Here is an 18,229-nt window from a genome sequence, read left to right on the forward strand (position 1 = left end):
TATGGGTATGTACTATATACATTAATGACCAGAGTTACATTTGATATGGGTATGTACTGTATACATTAATGGCCAGAGGTACATTTGATATGGGTATGTACTATATACATTAATGGCCAGAGTTACATTTGATATGGGTATGTACTATATACATTAATGGGCAGAGTTACATTTGATATGGGTATGTACTGTATACATTAATGGCCAGAGGTACATTTGATATGGGTATGTACTATATACATTAATGGGCAGAGTTACATTTGATATGGGTATGTACTATATACATTAATGGGAAGAGTTACATTTGATATGGGTATGTACTATATACATTAATGACCAGAGTTACATTTGATATGGGTATGTACTGTATACATTAATGGCCAGAGGTACATTTGATATGGGTATGTACTATATACATTAATGGGCAGAGTTACATTTGATATGGGTATGTACTGTATACATTAATGGCCAGAGGTACATTTGATATGGGTATGTACTGTATACATTAATGGCCAGAGTTACATTTGATATGGGTATGTACTGTATACATTAATGGGCAGAGTTACATTTGATATGGGTATGTACTATATACATTAATGGGCAGAGTTACATTTGATATGGGTATGTACTGTATACATTAATGGCCAGAGGTACATTTGATATGGGTATGTACTATATACATTAATGGGCAGAGTTACATTTGATATGGGTATGTACTGTATACATTAATGGCCAGAGGTACATTTGATATGGGTATGTACTATATACATTAATGGGCAGAGTTACATTTGATATGGGTATGTACTATATACATTAATGGGAAGAGTTACATTTGATATGGGTATGTACTGTATACATTAATGGCCAGAGGTACATTTGATATGGGTATGTACTATATACATTAATGGGCAGAGTTACATTTGATATGGGTATGTACTGTATACATTAATGGCCAGAGGTACATTTGATATGGGTATGTACTGTATACACTAATGGCCAGAGTTACATTTGATATGGGTATGTACTATATACATTAATGGCCAGAGGTACATTTGATATGGGTATGTACTATATACATTAATGGTCAGAGTTACATTTGATATGGGTATGTACTGTATACATTAATGGCCAGAGTTACATTTGATATGGGTATGTACTATATACATTAATGGGCAGAGTTACATTTGATATGGGTATGTACTGTATACATTAATGGCCAGAGGTACATTTGATATGGGTATGTACTATATACATTAATGGGCAGAGTTACATTTGATATGGGTATGTACTATATACATTAATGGGAAGAGTTACATTTGATATGGGTATGTACTATATACATTAATGACCAGAGTTACATTTGATATGGGTATGTACTGTATACATTAATGGCCAGAGGTACATTTGATATGGGTATGTACTATATACATTAATGGGCAGAGTTACATTTGATATGGGTATGTACTATATACATTAATGGGAAGAGTTACATTTGATATGGGTATGTACTATATACATTAATGACCAGAGTTACATTTGATATGGGTATGCACAGTATACATTAATGGCCAGAGGTACATTTGATATGAGTATGTACTATATACATTAATGACCAGAGTTACATTTGATATGGGTATGTACTGTATACATTAATGGCCAGAGTTACATTTGATATGGGTATGTACTATATACATTAATGACCAGAGTTACATTTGATATGGGTATGTACTGTATACATTAATGGCCAGAGGTACATTTGATATGGGTATGTACCATATACATTAATGGGCAGAGTTACATTTGATCTGGGTATGTACTGTATACATTAATGGCCAGAGTTACATTTGATATGGGTATGTACTGTATACATTAATGACTAGAGTTACATTTGATATGGATATGTACTGTATACATTAATGGCCAGAGGTACATTTGATATGGGTATGTACTATATACATGTACATTAATGACCAGAGTTACATTTGAAATGGGTATGTACTGTATACATTAATGGCCAGAGGTACATTTGATATGGGTATGTACTGTATACATTAATGGCCAGAGTTACATTTGATATGAGTATGTACTGTATACATTAATGGCCAGAGGTACATTTGATATGGGTATGTACTGTATACATTAATGGCCAGAGGTACATTTGATATGGGTATGTACTGTATACATTAATGGCCAGAGGTACATTTGATATGGGTATGTACTGTATACATTAATGGCCAGAGGTACATTTGATATGAGTATGTACTATATACATTAATGACCAGAGTTACATTTGATATGGGTATGTACTATATATACATTAATGGCCAGAGCTACATTTGATATGGGTATGTACTGTATACATTAATGGCCAGAGGTACATTTGATATGGGTATGTACTGTATACATTAATGGCCAGAGGTACATTTGATATGAGTATGTACTATATACATTAATGACCAGAGTTACATTTGATATGGGTATGTACTGTATACATTAATGGCCAGAGTTACATTTGATATGGGTATGTACTGTATACATTAATGGGCAGAGGTACATTTGATATGGGTATGTACTGTATACATTAATGACCAGAGTTACATTTGATATGGGTATGTACTGTATACATTAATGACCAGAGTTACATTTGATATGGGTATGTACTGTATACATTAATGGCCAGAGGTACATTTGATATGGGTATGTACTATATACATTAATGGCCAGAGGTACATTTGATATGGGTATGTACTGTATACATTAATGGCCAGAGGTACATTTGATATGGGTATGTACTATATACATTAATGGCCAGAGGTACATTTGATATGGGTATGTACTATATACATTAATGGGCAGAGTTACATTTGATATGGGTATGTACTGTATACATTAATGGCCAGAGTTACATTTGATATGGGTATGTACTATATACATTAATGGGCAGAGTTACATTTGATATGGGTATGTACTGTATACATTAATGACTAGAGTTACATTTGATATGAGTATGTACTGTATACATTAATGGCCAGAGGTACATTTGATATGGGTATGTACTATATACATTAATGACCAGAGTTACATTTGATATGGGTATGTACTGTATACATTAATGGCCAGAGGTACATTTGATATGGGTATGTACTATATACATGTACATTAATGACCAGAGTTACATTTGATATGGGTATGTACTGTATACATTAATGGCCAGAGTTACATTTGATATGGGTACGTACTGTATACATTAATGGCCAGAGGTACATTTGATATGGGTATGTACTATATACATTAATGGGCAGAGGTACATTTGATATGGGTATGTACTGTATACATTAATGGGCAGAGGTACATTTGATATGGGTATGTACTATATACATTAATGGGCAGAGTTACATTTGATATGGGTATGTACTATATACATTAATGGGAAGAGTTACATTTGATATGGGTATGTACTATATACATTAATGACCAGAGTTACATTTGATATGGGTATGTACTGTATACATTAATGGCCAGAGGTACATTTGATATGGGTATGTACTATATACATTAATGGGCAGAGTTACATTTGATATGGGTATGTACTATATACATTAATGGGAAGAGTTACATTTGATATGGGTATGTACTATATACATTAATGACCAGAGTTACATTTGATATGGGTATGTACTATATACATTAATGGCCAGAGTTACATTTGATATGGGTATGTACTATATACATTAATGACCAGAGTTACATTTGATATGGGTATGTACTGTATACATTAATGGCCAGAGGTACATTTGATATGGGTATGTACTGTATACATTAATGGGCAGAGTTACATTTGATATGGGTATGTACTGTATACATTAATGACTAGAGTTACATTTGATATGGATATGTACTGTATACATTAATGGCCAGAGGTACATTTGATATGGGTATGTACTATATACATGTACATTAATGACCAGAGTTACATTTGAAATGGGTATGTACTGTATACATTAATGGCCAGAGGTACATTTGATATGGGTATGTACTATATACATTAATGGCCAGAGGTACATTTGATATGGGTATGTACTGTATACATTAATGGCCAGAGTTACATTTGATATGAGTATGTACTGTATACATTAATGGCCAGAGGTACATTTGATATGGGTATGTACTGTATACATTAATGGCCAGAGTTACATTTGACATGGGTATGTACTATATACATTAATGGCCAGAGGTACATTTGATATGGGTATGTACTATATACATTAATGACCAGAGTTACATTTGATATGGGTATGTACTGTATACATTAATGGGCAGAGTTACATTTGATATGGGTATGTACTGTATACATTAATGGGCAGAGTTACATTTGATATGGGTATGTACTGTATACATTAATGGGCAGAGTTACATTTGATATGGGTATGTACTATATACATTAATGACCAGAGGTACATTTGATATGGGTATGTACTATATACATTAATGGCCAGAGTTACATTTGACATGGGTATGTACTATATACATTAATGGCCAGAGGTACATTTGATATGGGTATGTACTATATACATTAATGGGCAGAGTTACATTTGATATGGGTATGTACTGTATACATTAATGACCAGAGGTACATTTGATATGGGTATGTACTATATACATTAATGGCCAGAGGTACATTTGATATGGGTATGTACTATATACATTAATGGGCAGAGTTACATTTGATATGGGTATGTACTGTATACATTAATGACCAGAGTTACATTTGATATGGGTATGTACTGTATACATTAATGGGCAGAGTTACATTTGATATGGGTATGTACTGTATACATTAATGGCCAGAGTTACATTTGATATGGGTATGTACTGTATACATTAATGGGCAGAGTTACATTTGATATGGGTATGTACTATATACATTAATGGGCAGAGTTACATTTGATATGGGTATGTACTGTATACATTAATGGGCAGAGTTACATTTGATATGGGTATGTACTGTATACATTAATGGGCAGAGTTACATTTGATATGGGTATGTACTATATACATTAATGGGCAGAGTTACATTTGATATGGGTATTACTGTATACATTAATGGCCAGAGTTACATTTGATATGGGTATGTACTATATACATTAATGGGCAGAGTTACATTTGATATGGGTATGTACTATATACATTAATGGGCAGAGTTACATTTGATATGGATATGTACTATATACATTAATGGCCAGAGGTACATTTGATATGGGTATGTACTGTATACATTAATGACCAGAGTTACATTTGGTTTGGTTCCCAAATAAATCCACTATATTTTAGTCAAGGCAATATTTAAGACCACATAATGAAGATTTATTAATAATTTAGCTTATATCATGTTAGAATATGTGCAAAATGTACGAATAAATGTATATGGTAAAAATTGTAAATACATGGTTTGAAAACGATTCACTTTAAAAGGAATGATTAAGGCCGAAAAGTTGAAAGCCCACAGAATGTTAGTAGATAGACTCCAATATAACAGCATTACTGACAACAACAGGTTTATAAAGCTGGTATCACAAGAAAACTCGAAACCTTCAAAATAAGACTTTGGCAAAGCACAAACAGATCATAAATACCTCATGGTTCTGCAGTCTTGTTTACTGACAATTGTATGTCATTCACTATAGCCATTATGAGCGTATTAAACTATTCAGTGATACAAAGGTCATCACCAGGTTGGTATTGTTTGTCTGTCTGTCTGTGTGACTCATACCTCTATACAGGTAATCACATGTGGGGTTTTTGTCCTGCATTACTAAGGTCAAAGGTCACTGAAAGTTTAACTGAAGCATTGGATATCACAGACGCAAATATGACAAAGCGTGTCAGATGACAGTCAAGAATTTCATCAAACAGAGAATTCATTTTTTTTTTTTTCTTTTCGAAAAAATTGAAAATTTAAATGCGGAAAAAGTTACTAGACTACGGCAACTTAAATCAGGTAACAAATTATTTTATCGAGCCATGTATAGGTGTAATGAAACAATGTCATTATCTGGCTGTGTGGGGGTGTAATGAAACAATGTCATTATCTGGCTGTGTGGGGGTGTAATGAAACAATGTCATTATCTGGCTGTATAGACTAACGAAACAATGTCATTATCTGGCTGTGTAGGGTGTAATGAAACAATGTCATTATCTGGCTGTGTAGGGTGTAATGAAACAATGTCATTATCTGGCTGTGTAGGGTGTAATGAAACAATGTCATTATCTGGCTGTGTAGGGGTGTAATGAAACAATGTCATTATCTGGCTGTGTAGGGGTGTAATGAAACAATGTCATTATCTGGCTGTGTAGGGGTGTAATGAAACAATGTCATTATCTGGCTGTGTAGGGGTGTAATGAAACAATGTCATTATCTGGCTGTGTAGGGGTGTAATGAAACAATGTCATTATCTGGCTGTGTAGGGGTGTAATGAAACAATGTCATTATCTGGCTGTGTAGGGGTGTAATGAAACAATGTCATTATCTGGCTGTGTGGGGGTGTAATGAAACAATGTCATTATCTGGCTGTGTAGGGGTGTAATGAAACAATGTCATTATCTGGCTGTGTAGGGGTGTAATGAAACAATGTCATTATCTGGCTGTGTAGGGGTGGAATGAAACAATGTCATTATCTGGCTGTGTGGGGGTGTAATGAAACAATGTCATTATCTGGCTGTGTAGGGGTGTAATGAAACAATGTCATTATCTGGCTGTGTAGGGGTGTAATGAAACAATGTCATTATCTGGCTGTGTAGGGGTGTAATGAAACAATGTCATTATCTGGCTGTGTAGGGGTGTAATGAAACAATGTCATTATCTGGCTCTGTAGGGTGTAATGAAACACTGTCATTATCTGGCTGTGTAGGTGTGTAATGAAACAATGTCATTATCTGGCTGTGTAGGGTGTAATGAAACAATGTCATTATCTGGCTGTGTAGGGGTGTAATGAAACAATGTCATTATCTGGCTGAGTAGGGTGTAATGAAAAAATGTCATTATCTGGCTGTGTAGGGTGTAATGAAACAATGTCATTATCTGGCTGTGTAGGTGTGTAATGAAACAATGTCATTATCTGGCTGTATAGACTAACGAAACAATGTCATTATCTGGCTGTGTAGGGTGTAATGAAACAATGTCATTATCTGGCTGTATAGACTAACGAAACAATGTCATTATCTGGCTGTGTAGGGTGTAATGAAACAATGTCATTATCTGGCTGTGTAGGGTGTAATGAAACAATGTCATTATCTGGCTGTGTAGAGTGTAATGAGTCTGGGTGCATCGCGAATGTATCAAAACAAACTTTATTGTAGCAAAACAACTTCAACAACATTGGAAGAAATTGCTGTACATTTACCGACAATGTTGATAATAACTTGCTGTAGTGTAGCAATATTTAGTTAAACACAATTGTTCAAAGAATGACTGGAATGATAGTAAGACAAAATAACACAAATGTTTAATACATAGGGAAAACCAGCAAAACGTTGTTTTATAGTTTATTTGGATCTTTAAGAGTTGCAGTGATTTTTCGGCCACATGGATTCTCTCAAATTATATACTTGTGAATACTGACAGTGGTGAGAATATATATAGTTTACGATATTATTGAACTCAAGATACAAGGCAGAATGGAAGCCATTTAATATTAAATATTCACACTAACCTTAAATTTGGCAATGGCCTGTTGATGAGTAAAACCTTGCAAAGTTTCTCCATTCACATCTAATATTTCGTCACCTTAGAAGAGAAAAAGTACACATATACCCAGTCATCTAACCAGCAAAACTTGTGACGCCTTTACATAAACATAAAACAGATCCCTCCAAGTTATAATCATAAACCCTGCATTAGAAACCCAGAGACAAAGACAATGACCCCTGCAGCCATGAAAATAAGCAACAGTTTTAGAAAATTATAGATAAAGATACCATAATTGCTCTATTAGAAGTGCATCTCAAATAGAAGTGCATGTAAACCCCAGCAAAATTTATTGTATATAAATTAGAATTATGATTATAAAAACTTATTATGAGCATAGACACACCTGTTATTTACATAAGCGCTTTATTTACTACAATAAATACAGTATGTTTCCCATAGAAACTAAGAACAGAAATTAAAATCTACCAAAATTCATTTATTCCAACAACGCACAAAATACATGTGATTTATTATATTTTATTTTTTTGTATTGCATGTTTCTATTGCTATATACTGCAAGAAATGCGTATTTCTAAAGATGCAATAAACAATTATTATTATTATTTATTTATTGCAAAGCAGTGATAAAAACAGGATAATTTATATGCCTTCTTAGTAAGAAATGAAAATCATATGTAGTAATAATAACATTATACTCTCAATATACCCACTGATAGCAACGTGTATGTATTTCTGAAGAAGCAATAACATTATTATTATTGATGGTGTTGCTGATTCTCACCTTCTCTGAGCCTGCCATCAGCTGCAGCAGCTCCAGTTGGAAATATTGTCTTAACAAAGATACCCATCTTTCCTCTGTGTGTGTCTTCACCTCCAACAATACTGAACCCTAATCCTCTACCAGCGGAACCTTTCTCTAATGTGATCGTCTGTATTATAGAGCTGGATGAACTGTTTGACAAGCTTGGACTATCACTTCGAAGTAACATACCAAGTCTCTGTGATAACAACATATAAGCCTATGCCATTATTGAGTATCAGTGATCTACATGATGTATTTAAACCAGCAGCTAGATAGTCGCTAATCCATAATATTACACTAAACAGGTTTAGACGATAATTTATAAATTTAGTAGCTTAGGAGATAATCCATAATACCATTCTAAACTAGATAATCAATCATTGAAGTTTCTTATGATATATACATGCCATTTAGCGAATTTGAAGTCAAAGATCAAATTAACAGAATCTTAGCTAAAGTTCCGAGAATCTCATTGTGAGAATACACTTTCTGAAATATGAAAACACTGAATTAGGAAAATTAAAGATTAGCTAATTAGCTAAAATAACTGCTAGCTAAAAAGACATGTTTTACAGCAATCTATCATGCAACACTTGACTAGTTTATCTGATAATCTATCATACTCAAAAACTTAGATATTATTGTTTACCTAAATATGAATAAATTTACTGTTTTAATTTATATCCAGTTAATTCTATAAACCTTGTCTAAAATAACGAAGTAATTTAAATTGAGACATTAGACTTTCCTAAAGTAGTGGTATGAGGGCGCACATCCTACAAATCATATTTCCAAAAGTCACAATTCCATTATGATTCCCTGAAAATTGCATTTATATTTACAGTTATAATGATCATGAATTAGATCACCATTTTGATCAAATAAAGGATATGTATCATGTATCAGTATTCAATCTTGGAAAGTAAGAACCAACTATAATTGTTTTTGTTTTGAGGGATTATGTACAGAAAGTCTATTATGTTAAGTGTTTCATTAAATTTTATGATAAAAGAAAATATCAAATTTATATGTATATGATTGTCTATATTTGAATACAAATAGGGCAATTTATTTGTTTACTACACACTCATTGGCTTTTTCTAGTTTTTTTTTCTTGTCATTGTATTTGTAACATTGAAATGAAATAAATTACTTTAAATATAAAAAAACAAAGAACCAACCTTATACTGCATAACATCTTCATTATCAATCTCAACCACATCATCTCCATCACTGGTGATATCTAGTGTTGTATTTGTTGGTTTCTCTATAATAATGGACACACTGCTTGGCACACCACTGGATGACTGTGTACCCATACATTCAAGAGATGACATGGCTTGAGGTGGTGATAGAAAACTATCATCATGATTCTGATAAAATAAAATTATACATTTTAAAGTTGTATTCCCACATTGTACTGTATGCAGATCCCCTCCCACTGATAACATAGTGTAACTATTACAACCTTGTCCATTGAGAATCTACTGTAGTTGTCCAAGTATAAACCCCTCCGGGAAACAGCAAATTGCCAAAAAATGGTGGTTGGGGGGGGGGGCACTTATAAACGGATGAAAGTTCAAACTTCTCCTAGGAGATAATTTATGCAAATTTATTCTTAAACAAAGCGTCGTTTGTACGATACTAGAAGGTCTTCATCGACTAGCATTGTCCAAATTTGGTGGTGGTTTATAATTGGATAAATGACTTGTAAAACGCTGTAAATTTGGAGGGGGGGGGGGCTTATGTTCGAGCAGGGGTTTATATTCCGACAACTACGGCAGATTAAACTAATAGATGTATGGATACAAACGATGCAATATCTTTTCTTTGCATGGCAAATGAAAGTATAAAAGTCTTGAAACAATAATATTACATATACTATATTAATCTTAATGTCCCTTATATAATAAATAACATGAATTATATAATAATACATATCAGCATAATTTGTGTTTCTCAATTAATACATGTACTGTATTAATCTCAATGATACTTATATAATAACAAGCCATTCATGGCACAGTCCCTGTTAGTTATCAAATTTAAGATATACAGTTTTGTTTATAGTAATATAGCTGGAATATAACCATGTCAGGAATATGATTTTTAACATTAAAATGATTGACATTTGTATCTGATCGTCAAAGTCCATATTGAGAGATATTGCTCTGGAGCAGCATTCAAAATCAGCCATTTTGAATACATGTATATATATATATATATACCATAATGTATAACGAATATATAAAATTTGAATATAATCAGTCAAAGCATTTAAGAGATATGGCTCTAGAAGCCCAATCATTAAAACAAAATGGCTGCCAGTCAGCCATTTTGAATCCAATCTGAAAAATAAAATGATGTGCATCAGAAACCTGTAATGTCTAATATATGTACCAAGTTTGAACAAAATCCATCCATATAGTACAGTTCTCGCGGAAGCTTTGGCTTCACTTCAGCGTCAGCTTCGCTTCAGCATCGCATCGTTATGGCATTGTTATGGTTTCATCGTCGCATCAATATCTAGACATTAAAAAGTTAGGCGATTATCGCTTCGCTTCATTGTGGCCTCATTATGGCGACAATGTGGCATCAGCATCGCTTCATCAAGCAAAGAAGTACTGTACTCATTTCCCCCAAACCTCTTGACCGCTTCCGCTTTTGACCGGTCAAATTCTGTTTTATTTTTGACCGTGCAAAAATTCGGACTACGAAAAATTTTCTGGTTTTCATAGATCACGGTTACTAGTTTAGTAACCGTGCATAGATGTTGAACAACCGTCAAAAGTTCAAATACTTTTTGTTTTAACTATCTATAATTATATGCACGCAATCTGACCCTTTGACCTACATGTAGATTTGGCTGGGATTGAATATTTTATGTTAGACAATATTCCGACGTGACGCACTGCTACAAAATGTATTCAACAGAAGTACAACATGGTTGTCTGGGTTTCTTTTCCTGATTGTGTTGAGTTTACGATTTGTATAATTATTGTTGTTTCCCCCCAAGCAGAAGACAAGCCGAATACCCATGAAGCTAAATAGAATTCCCACGCATGGACGTGGACTGAGTGAAAGAAAATATTTCTAAGGCTAAAATAAAAATGACCTACTATTACACCTCTTTGTGTATTTGTCAATTTTGTATATATTTGATATGACCGTATGATCGTAAATACCTAGAAAAATCTCGCCTTTCATTAATAATTTCATTTGTTTGAAATGTCTACCGACCGTAATTTGTTTCTCCAAACGGTCCCGACGTCCGTCATTCAACACAAGCAGCATTTATTTATCGCAATTCATGGGGATCATGTCCCGTAACTTGCGGGCTGTTCAACCAAATAATTAAACAAGTACTATTTATTGTATTTTTGTTTTACCTCGCGAAACTACAACAGAGCGTAGAGTTGTCGCGGTTAAATAGTCGCCTTGAAATCGATGGAACTTCAACTACTAGTATCCATTTCTCACCTTGAAATAAAAAAATCGAAGAGCATCGGGGGATATATTATTAACCAGTCTTACGAATCGCTAGCTTTATTTTATTCAAATTCATAAAATTCATGAGTTTTCGACATTTGCTGGCAACTTCCGCGCTAAAATGGTTGAAAATGTGGGTGTGGTTTTCTCGCAAAGTCCTGTTGATAATACGGACAAATATGGTTCTGTGACCCAGGTTGTGCTCCGATCAGGTGACTCTCAGCCAATCAATGATGTTGTAACAAAACATATTTAACGCAAATTGAAGGGTCGTCATACCATCCAATCTCCATCGTCGATTCACAAAGTTTTTTTTTGTTCTGTGACAGGCTTCGCAATTATTCACTGAAAAACATTGGTATATTTTGACAAAAGGATGGGGTTTGACCTCAGTTCAAAAAAAGAAGAAAAACAAGCAGCCTATCGGCTGAGATAGCTCCGCTGTTAGCAATGCACATTTCAATTAAAGAACAGAAGACATCATTAGAAAATGAACAATATGAATAGTATCAAAGCAATCGGACTTACAGTTTTTAACAAGAAGTCGAAAATATCACTTTTTACCAAAAATTACAAAAATATTCACCAAAATAAATTAATTAGAGAATTGAAGATATCATCACAAAACGAACAAATCTGAGAGAGGTCCACATGTAGTACCTATATATGTAATATCAAAGCAATCCGACTTACAGTTTTCAACAAGAAGTCGAAAATATCACTTTTTACCAAAAATGACAAAAATATTCACCAGAATTAGAGAATTGAAGATATCATCACGAAATGAACAAATCTGAGAGAGGTCCACATGTAGTACCTATATATGTAGTATCAAAGCAATTGGACTTGCGGTTTTTAACAAGAAGTCGAAAATATCACTTTTCACCAAAAAATGACAAAAATATTCACCAAAATTAGAGAATTAAAGATATCATTACAAAATGAACAAATCTGAGAGAGGTCCACATGTAGTACCTATATGTGTAATATCAAAGCATTTGCACTTGCGGTTTTTAACAAGAAGTCGAAAATATCAGTTTTTACCAAAAATGACAAAAATATTCACCAAAATTAGAGAATTAAAGATATCATTACAAAATGAACAAATCTGAGAGAGGTCCACATGTAGTACCTATATATGTAATATCAAAGCAATTGCACTTGCGGTTTTTAACAAGAAGTCGAAAAAATCAGTTTTTACCAAAAATGACAAAATTATTCACCAAAATTAGAGAATTAAAGATATCAACAGGAAATGAACAAACCTAAGAGAGGTCTACCCAAGGTACATATACACCAAGTATCAAAGCATTTAGGCTTGTAGTTTTCAAGGAGAAGTCGAAAAAGTAAAACATTGACACGGACAACGACGACGACGAAGACGGACAATCACTCATATGATAAGCTCCGCTCGACAAAGTCGTCAACGGAGCTAAAAACAGGGCTGAGATACAAATCAGTTTTGCAAGGTGGGAAATAAGGTAAACCAGACTGGGGTCGATGATTTTCAGTACCGAAGGACTTCCGTGTGAATCGTGATTTTCAAATTGTTCATCGGCTGGTCACCAAATATTTACGACCACACTAAATGGACACGTTTTTTTTTTTCTGAAGCCCAATAAAATATTCCTGCATGTCAAGCGCTATTCGATTTTTTACAGGGCATGTAGCTCGTTTTTATTCGAAAATGTGTTTGTGAGAATACTTTTAAAGTACGTATAGATCGAGCTCAGATCACTGATCGTGACTTAATTTTGAGAATTGGTTGTCAAATTTTCCCAGACCGACGCCACCACAACCATTCAATCATATGTTGGAAATGTACGCACTTGTTTTGGAACTTTGTATCAAGATGACTGGCGACGACGCCGACGCACCAGGCGGTGTACGTGTGTGTTGCATGTTTTAGTAGTCCGGGCATGGGGTCGGACTCGGCTAAAACTAAATGAAACACAGAAAAATACCACCGAAATGAGGAGTCTGAATCTGCTCTTCTAGCAGCAAATAAAATGAGCGAAAAAAGGGTAATTTTATAACAAGAACAGTTTCACTTCGTATACAACAAATTGTGTTGTATCAGAACGACGATTGCATCGTGTGATTTGAATTTATCACGATTTTCCTTCCAGTCAATATGAAACTCATCACCTTGCCGATTGTAATGTACTTCGCAAAGTTTTTGGTGCCCAATACTCGCAACACTAAAATAATTAAACAAGATATCTTTTTAAAATGTCATTTTACTCTTGATCATATTATTTTATTCGCCTTGAATTTCAAATCGATTACATATCGAACTTCTGTACACGTTTTTGTCTACTGCCCTTCTGCATGCAAATAATGAGGTCATACTCATGTCACAATAAGTTGAAGCTGATGCCATGTTGATGCCATGAGACTGCGAAGCTGAGGCCACGATGATGCCACAAAATAGCGAGGCGAACACAGCTTCAATTTTCAATGACGCGAAGCTGATGCCACAATGATGCGATGCTGAGGCGACAATGAAGCCATGCGTAGGAGACAATGATGCCACAAAAGCCAAAGCTTCCGCGAGAACTGTACTGTAAATGCCAGAAACGCTTGATATTTGATGATTTTTTTTAGCACAAAAATGGCCACCATTCGGCCATTTTGAATAGGATCGTCAAACCTATATAATTGTATATTTATGACATAATGTATAATGAATATTTAAAATTTCAACATAATTAGTGAAAGCAAGTCAGACATATGGCACGAGAACCACATTTATTAAAACAAAATGGCTGACTGAGTTTAATCTGAAAGTTATTTGCATCAAGGTCCCATAATGTCTAATATATATACCAAGTTTGAACAAAATCCATCTGTAAACAGCCGAGAAATGCTTGATCTTTATGATTTTTTAGCACAAAAATGGCCGCCATTCAGCCATCTTGAATCAGATCAAAAAACAAAATGATGTGCATCAAGGTTCTATAATGTCCAACGTATATAAAAGGTTTGAACAAAATCCATCTGTAAACAGCCAAAAAATGCTTGATTTTGATGATTTTTAGCACAAAAATGGCCGCCATTCGGCCATCTTGAATCAGATCGTGAAACAAATTGATGTGCATATGTATAATATCATGTATGATGTATGTGTGAAGTTTGATTGTGATTGGTCCAGGCATTTCTAAGATACAAGTCCGGACGCACGCACACACACACAGACACATGCACGGACACACATAGGTCCGAACAGGAACTAAAAAAGTACTACCAGCTGTCTCAAAATGAATAAAAAACATTTAATTAATTTATTATATTTTATTAATAACTTTGTTTTATACTCTTTTAATCTTATTTAATTTTTTTTTTCATTGCTATACCTTTATTGTATTTTATAATCAAAGTCCCATAGAGGATACGATAACAATAAAGATGATTATTATTATTATACAAATCTAGCAGTATGGGCTCAAAATAAGGATTAAATTTTAGAACATTGCCATAACAAAATGCAAAACAAAAACACCCAAGGATAATACTTCCCTGATCACTGGTCAAAAATCATCAACTACAAACAACACAAATTTCCCTAATGGCATTCATGATAACTACAAGAACCCAATCAGGTAAAGTTGAAGAAAAAAGATATCACATAAAAATAAAAATAGAAACAGACTATTTCCAATTCGTTTGTGGGGAGACTGCGTTATTATATACTGACTATGTACAATTAGAAGGAAGAAAAAAAGAAGAAATGTTCTTTACCTGTGGTACATTGGTTGCAACAACCAGTTGTATTAGACTACCCACATTTTGTAGTAAATGGTGTGCTTGCTGATATGTAACACCAATTAAACTCTGTCCATTAATCATCAAGAGTTCATCACCTTTTGTTAATCTTCCATCTCTAATAGAAAGAAACAAAGACACAGGGCAATAGACCCTTATTACATCTCTAATAGAAAGAAACAAAGACACAGGGCAATAGACCCTTATTACATCTCTAATAGAAAGAAACAAAGACACAGGGCAATAGACCCTTATTACATCTCTAATAGAAAGAATCAAAGACACAGGGCAATAGACCCTTATTACATCTCTAATAGAAAGAAACGAAGACACAGGGCAATAGACCCTTATTACATCTCTAATAGAAAGAAACAAAGACACAGGGCAATGGACCCTTATTACATCTCTAATAGAAAGAAACAAAGACACAGGGCAATAGACCCTTATTACATCTCTAATAGAAAGAAACGAAGACACAGGGCAATAGACCCTTATTACATCTCTAATAGAAAGAAACAAAGACACAGGGCAATGGACCCTTATTACATCTCTAATAGAAAGAAACAAAGACACAGGGCAATAGACCCTTATTACATCTCTAATAGAAAGAAACAAAGACACAGGGAAATAGACCCTTATTACATCTCTAATAGAAAGAAACGAAGACACAGGGCAATAGACCCTTATTACATCTCTAATAGAAAGAAACAAAGACACAGGGCAATGGACCCTTATTACATCTCTAATAGAAAGAAACAAAGACACAGGGCAATAGACCCTTATTACATCTCTAATAGAAAGAAACAAAGACACAGGGAAATAGACCCTTATTACATCTCTAATAGAAAGAAACAAAGACACAGGGAAATAGACCCTTATTACATCTCTAATAGAAAGAATCAAAGACACAGGGCAATAGACCCTTATTACATCTCTAATAGAAAGAAACAAAGACACAGGGCAATAGACCCTTATTACATCTCTAATAGAAAGAAACAAAGACACAGGGCAATAGACCCTTATTACATCTCTAATAGAAAGAATCAAAGACACAGGGAAATAGACCCTTATTACATCTCTAATAGAAAGAAACAAAGACACAGGGAAATAGACCCTTATTACATCTCTAATAGAAAGAAACAAAGACACAGGGAAATAGACCCTTATTACATCTCTAATAGAAAGAAACAAAGACACAGGGCAATAGACCCTTATTACATCTCTAATAGAAAGAAACGAAGACACAGGGCAATAGACCCTTATTACATCTCTAATAGAAAGAAACAAAGACACAGGGCAATAGACCCTTATTACATCTCTAATAGAAAGAAACAAAGACACAGGGCAATAGACCCTTATTACATCTCTAATAGAAAGAAACAAAGACACAGGGCAATAGACCCTTATTACATCTCTAATAGAAAGAAACAAAGACACAGGGAAATAGACCCTTATTACATCTCTAATAGAAAGAAACAAAGACACAGGGAAATAGACCCTTATTACATCTCTAATAGAAAGAAACAAAGACACAGGGCAATAGACCCTTATTACATCTCTAATAGAAAGAAACAAAGACACAGGGCAATAGACCCTTATTACATCTCTAATAGAAAGAAACAAAGACACAGGGAAATAGACCCTTATTACATCTCTAATAGAAAGAAACAAAGACACAGGGCAATAGACCCTTATTACAGCTCTAATAGAAAGAAACAAAGACACAGGGCAATGGACCCTTATTACATCTCTAATAGAAAGAAACAAAGACACAGGGCAATAGACCCTTATTACATCTCTAATAGAAAGAAACAAAGACACAGGGAAATAGACCCTTATTACATCTCTAATAGAAAGAAACAAAGACACAGGGAAATAGACCCTTATTACATCTCTAATAGAAAGAATCAAAGACACAGGGCAATAGACCCTTATTACATCTCTAATAGAAAGAAACAAAGACACAGGGCAATAGACCCTTATTACATCTCTAATAGAAAGAAACAAAGACACAGGGCAATAGACCCTTATTACATCTCTAATAGAAAGAATCAAAGACACAGGGAAATAGACCCTTATTACATCTCTAATAGAAAGAAACAAAGACACAGGGAAATAGACCCTTATTACATCTCTAATAGAAAGAAACAAAGACACAGGGAAATAGACCCTTATTACATCTCTAATAGAAAGAAACAAAGACACAGGGCAATAGACCCTTATTACATCTCTAATAGAAAGAAACGAAGACACAGGGCAATAGACCCTTATTACATCTCTAATAGAAAGAAACAAAGACACAGGGCAATAGACCCTTATTACATCTCTAATAGAAAGAAACAAAGACACAGGGCAATAGACCCTTATTACATCTCTAATAGAAAGAAACAAAGACACAGGGCAATAGACCCTTATTACATCTCTAATAGAAAGAAACAAAGACACAGGGAAATAGACCCTTATTA

At 34.1% G+C, this 18,229-nt stretch overlaps 2 protein-coding genes across 2 annotated transcripts in view; both read right to left on the reverse strand.

Moving 5' to 3' along the window:
* The window catches only part of LOC144357988 (pro-interleukin-16-like), a 30,110-nt gene extending 20,134 nt beyond the window's left edge, over nt 1-9,976 (reverse strand). Inside the window, exons 1-3 of the mRNA XM_085507407.1 lie at nt 9,692-9,976; nt 8,490-8,706; nt 7,710-7,783 (exon numbers count right to left, since the gene is read on the reverse strand). Of these exons, the coding sequence (XP_085363533.1) occupies nt 7,710-7,783; nt 8,490-8,706; nt 9,692-9,961 (561 nt within the window). The 5' untranslated portion in view covers nt 9,962-9,976. The remainder of the gene's footprint in view (nt 1-7,709; nt 7,784-8,489; nt 8,707-9,691) is intronic.
* Nucleotides 9,977-10,295: 319 nt separating this feature from the next.
* The window catches only part of LOC144350108 (uncharacterized), a 30,696-nt gene continuing 22,762 nt past the window's right edge, over nt 10,296-18,229 (reverse strand). Inside the window, exons 4-5 of the mRNA XM_085507408.1 lie at nt 15,741-15,882; nt 10,296-10,367 (exon numbers count right to left, since the gene is read on the reverse strand). Coding sequence (XP_085363534.1) covers nt 10,296-10,367; nt 15,741-15,882 — 214 coding nt within the window. The remainder of the gene's footprint in view (nt 10,368-15,740; nt 15,883-18,229) is intronic.

This window comes from Saccoglossus kowalevskii, chromosome 13, assembly GCF_978046115.1.
Source record: "Saccoglossus kowalevskii chromosome 13, keSacKowa6.1, whole genome shotgun sequence".
NCBI lineage: Eukaryota > Metazoa > Hemichordata > Enteropneusta > Harrimaniidae > Saccoglossus > Saccoglossus kowalevskii.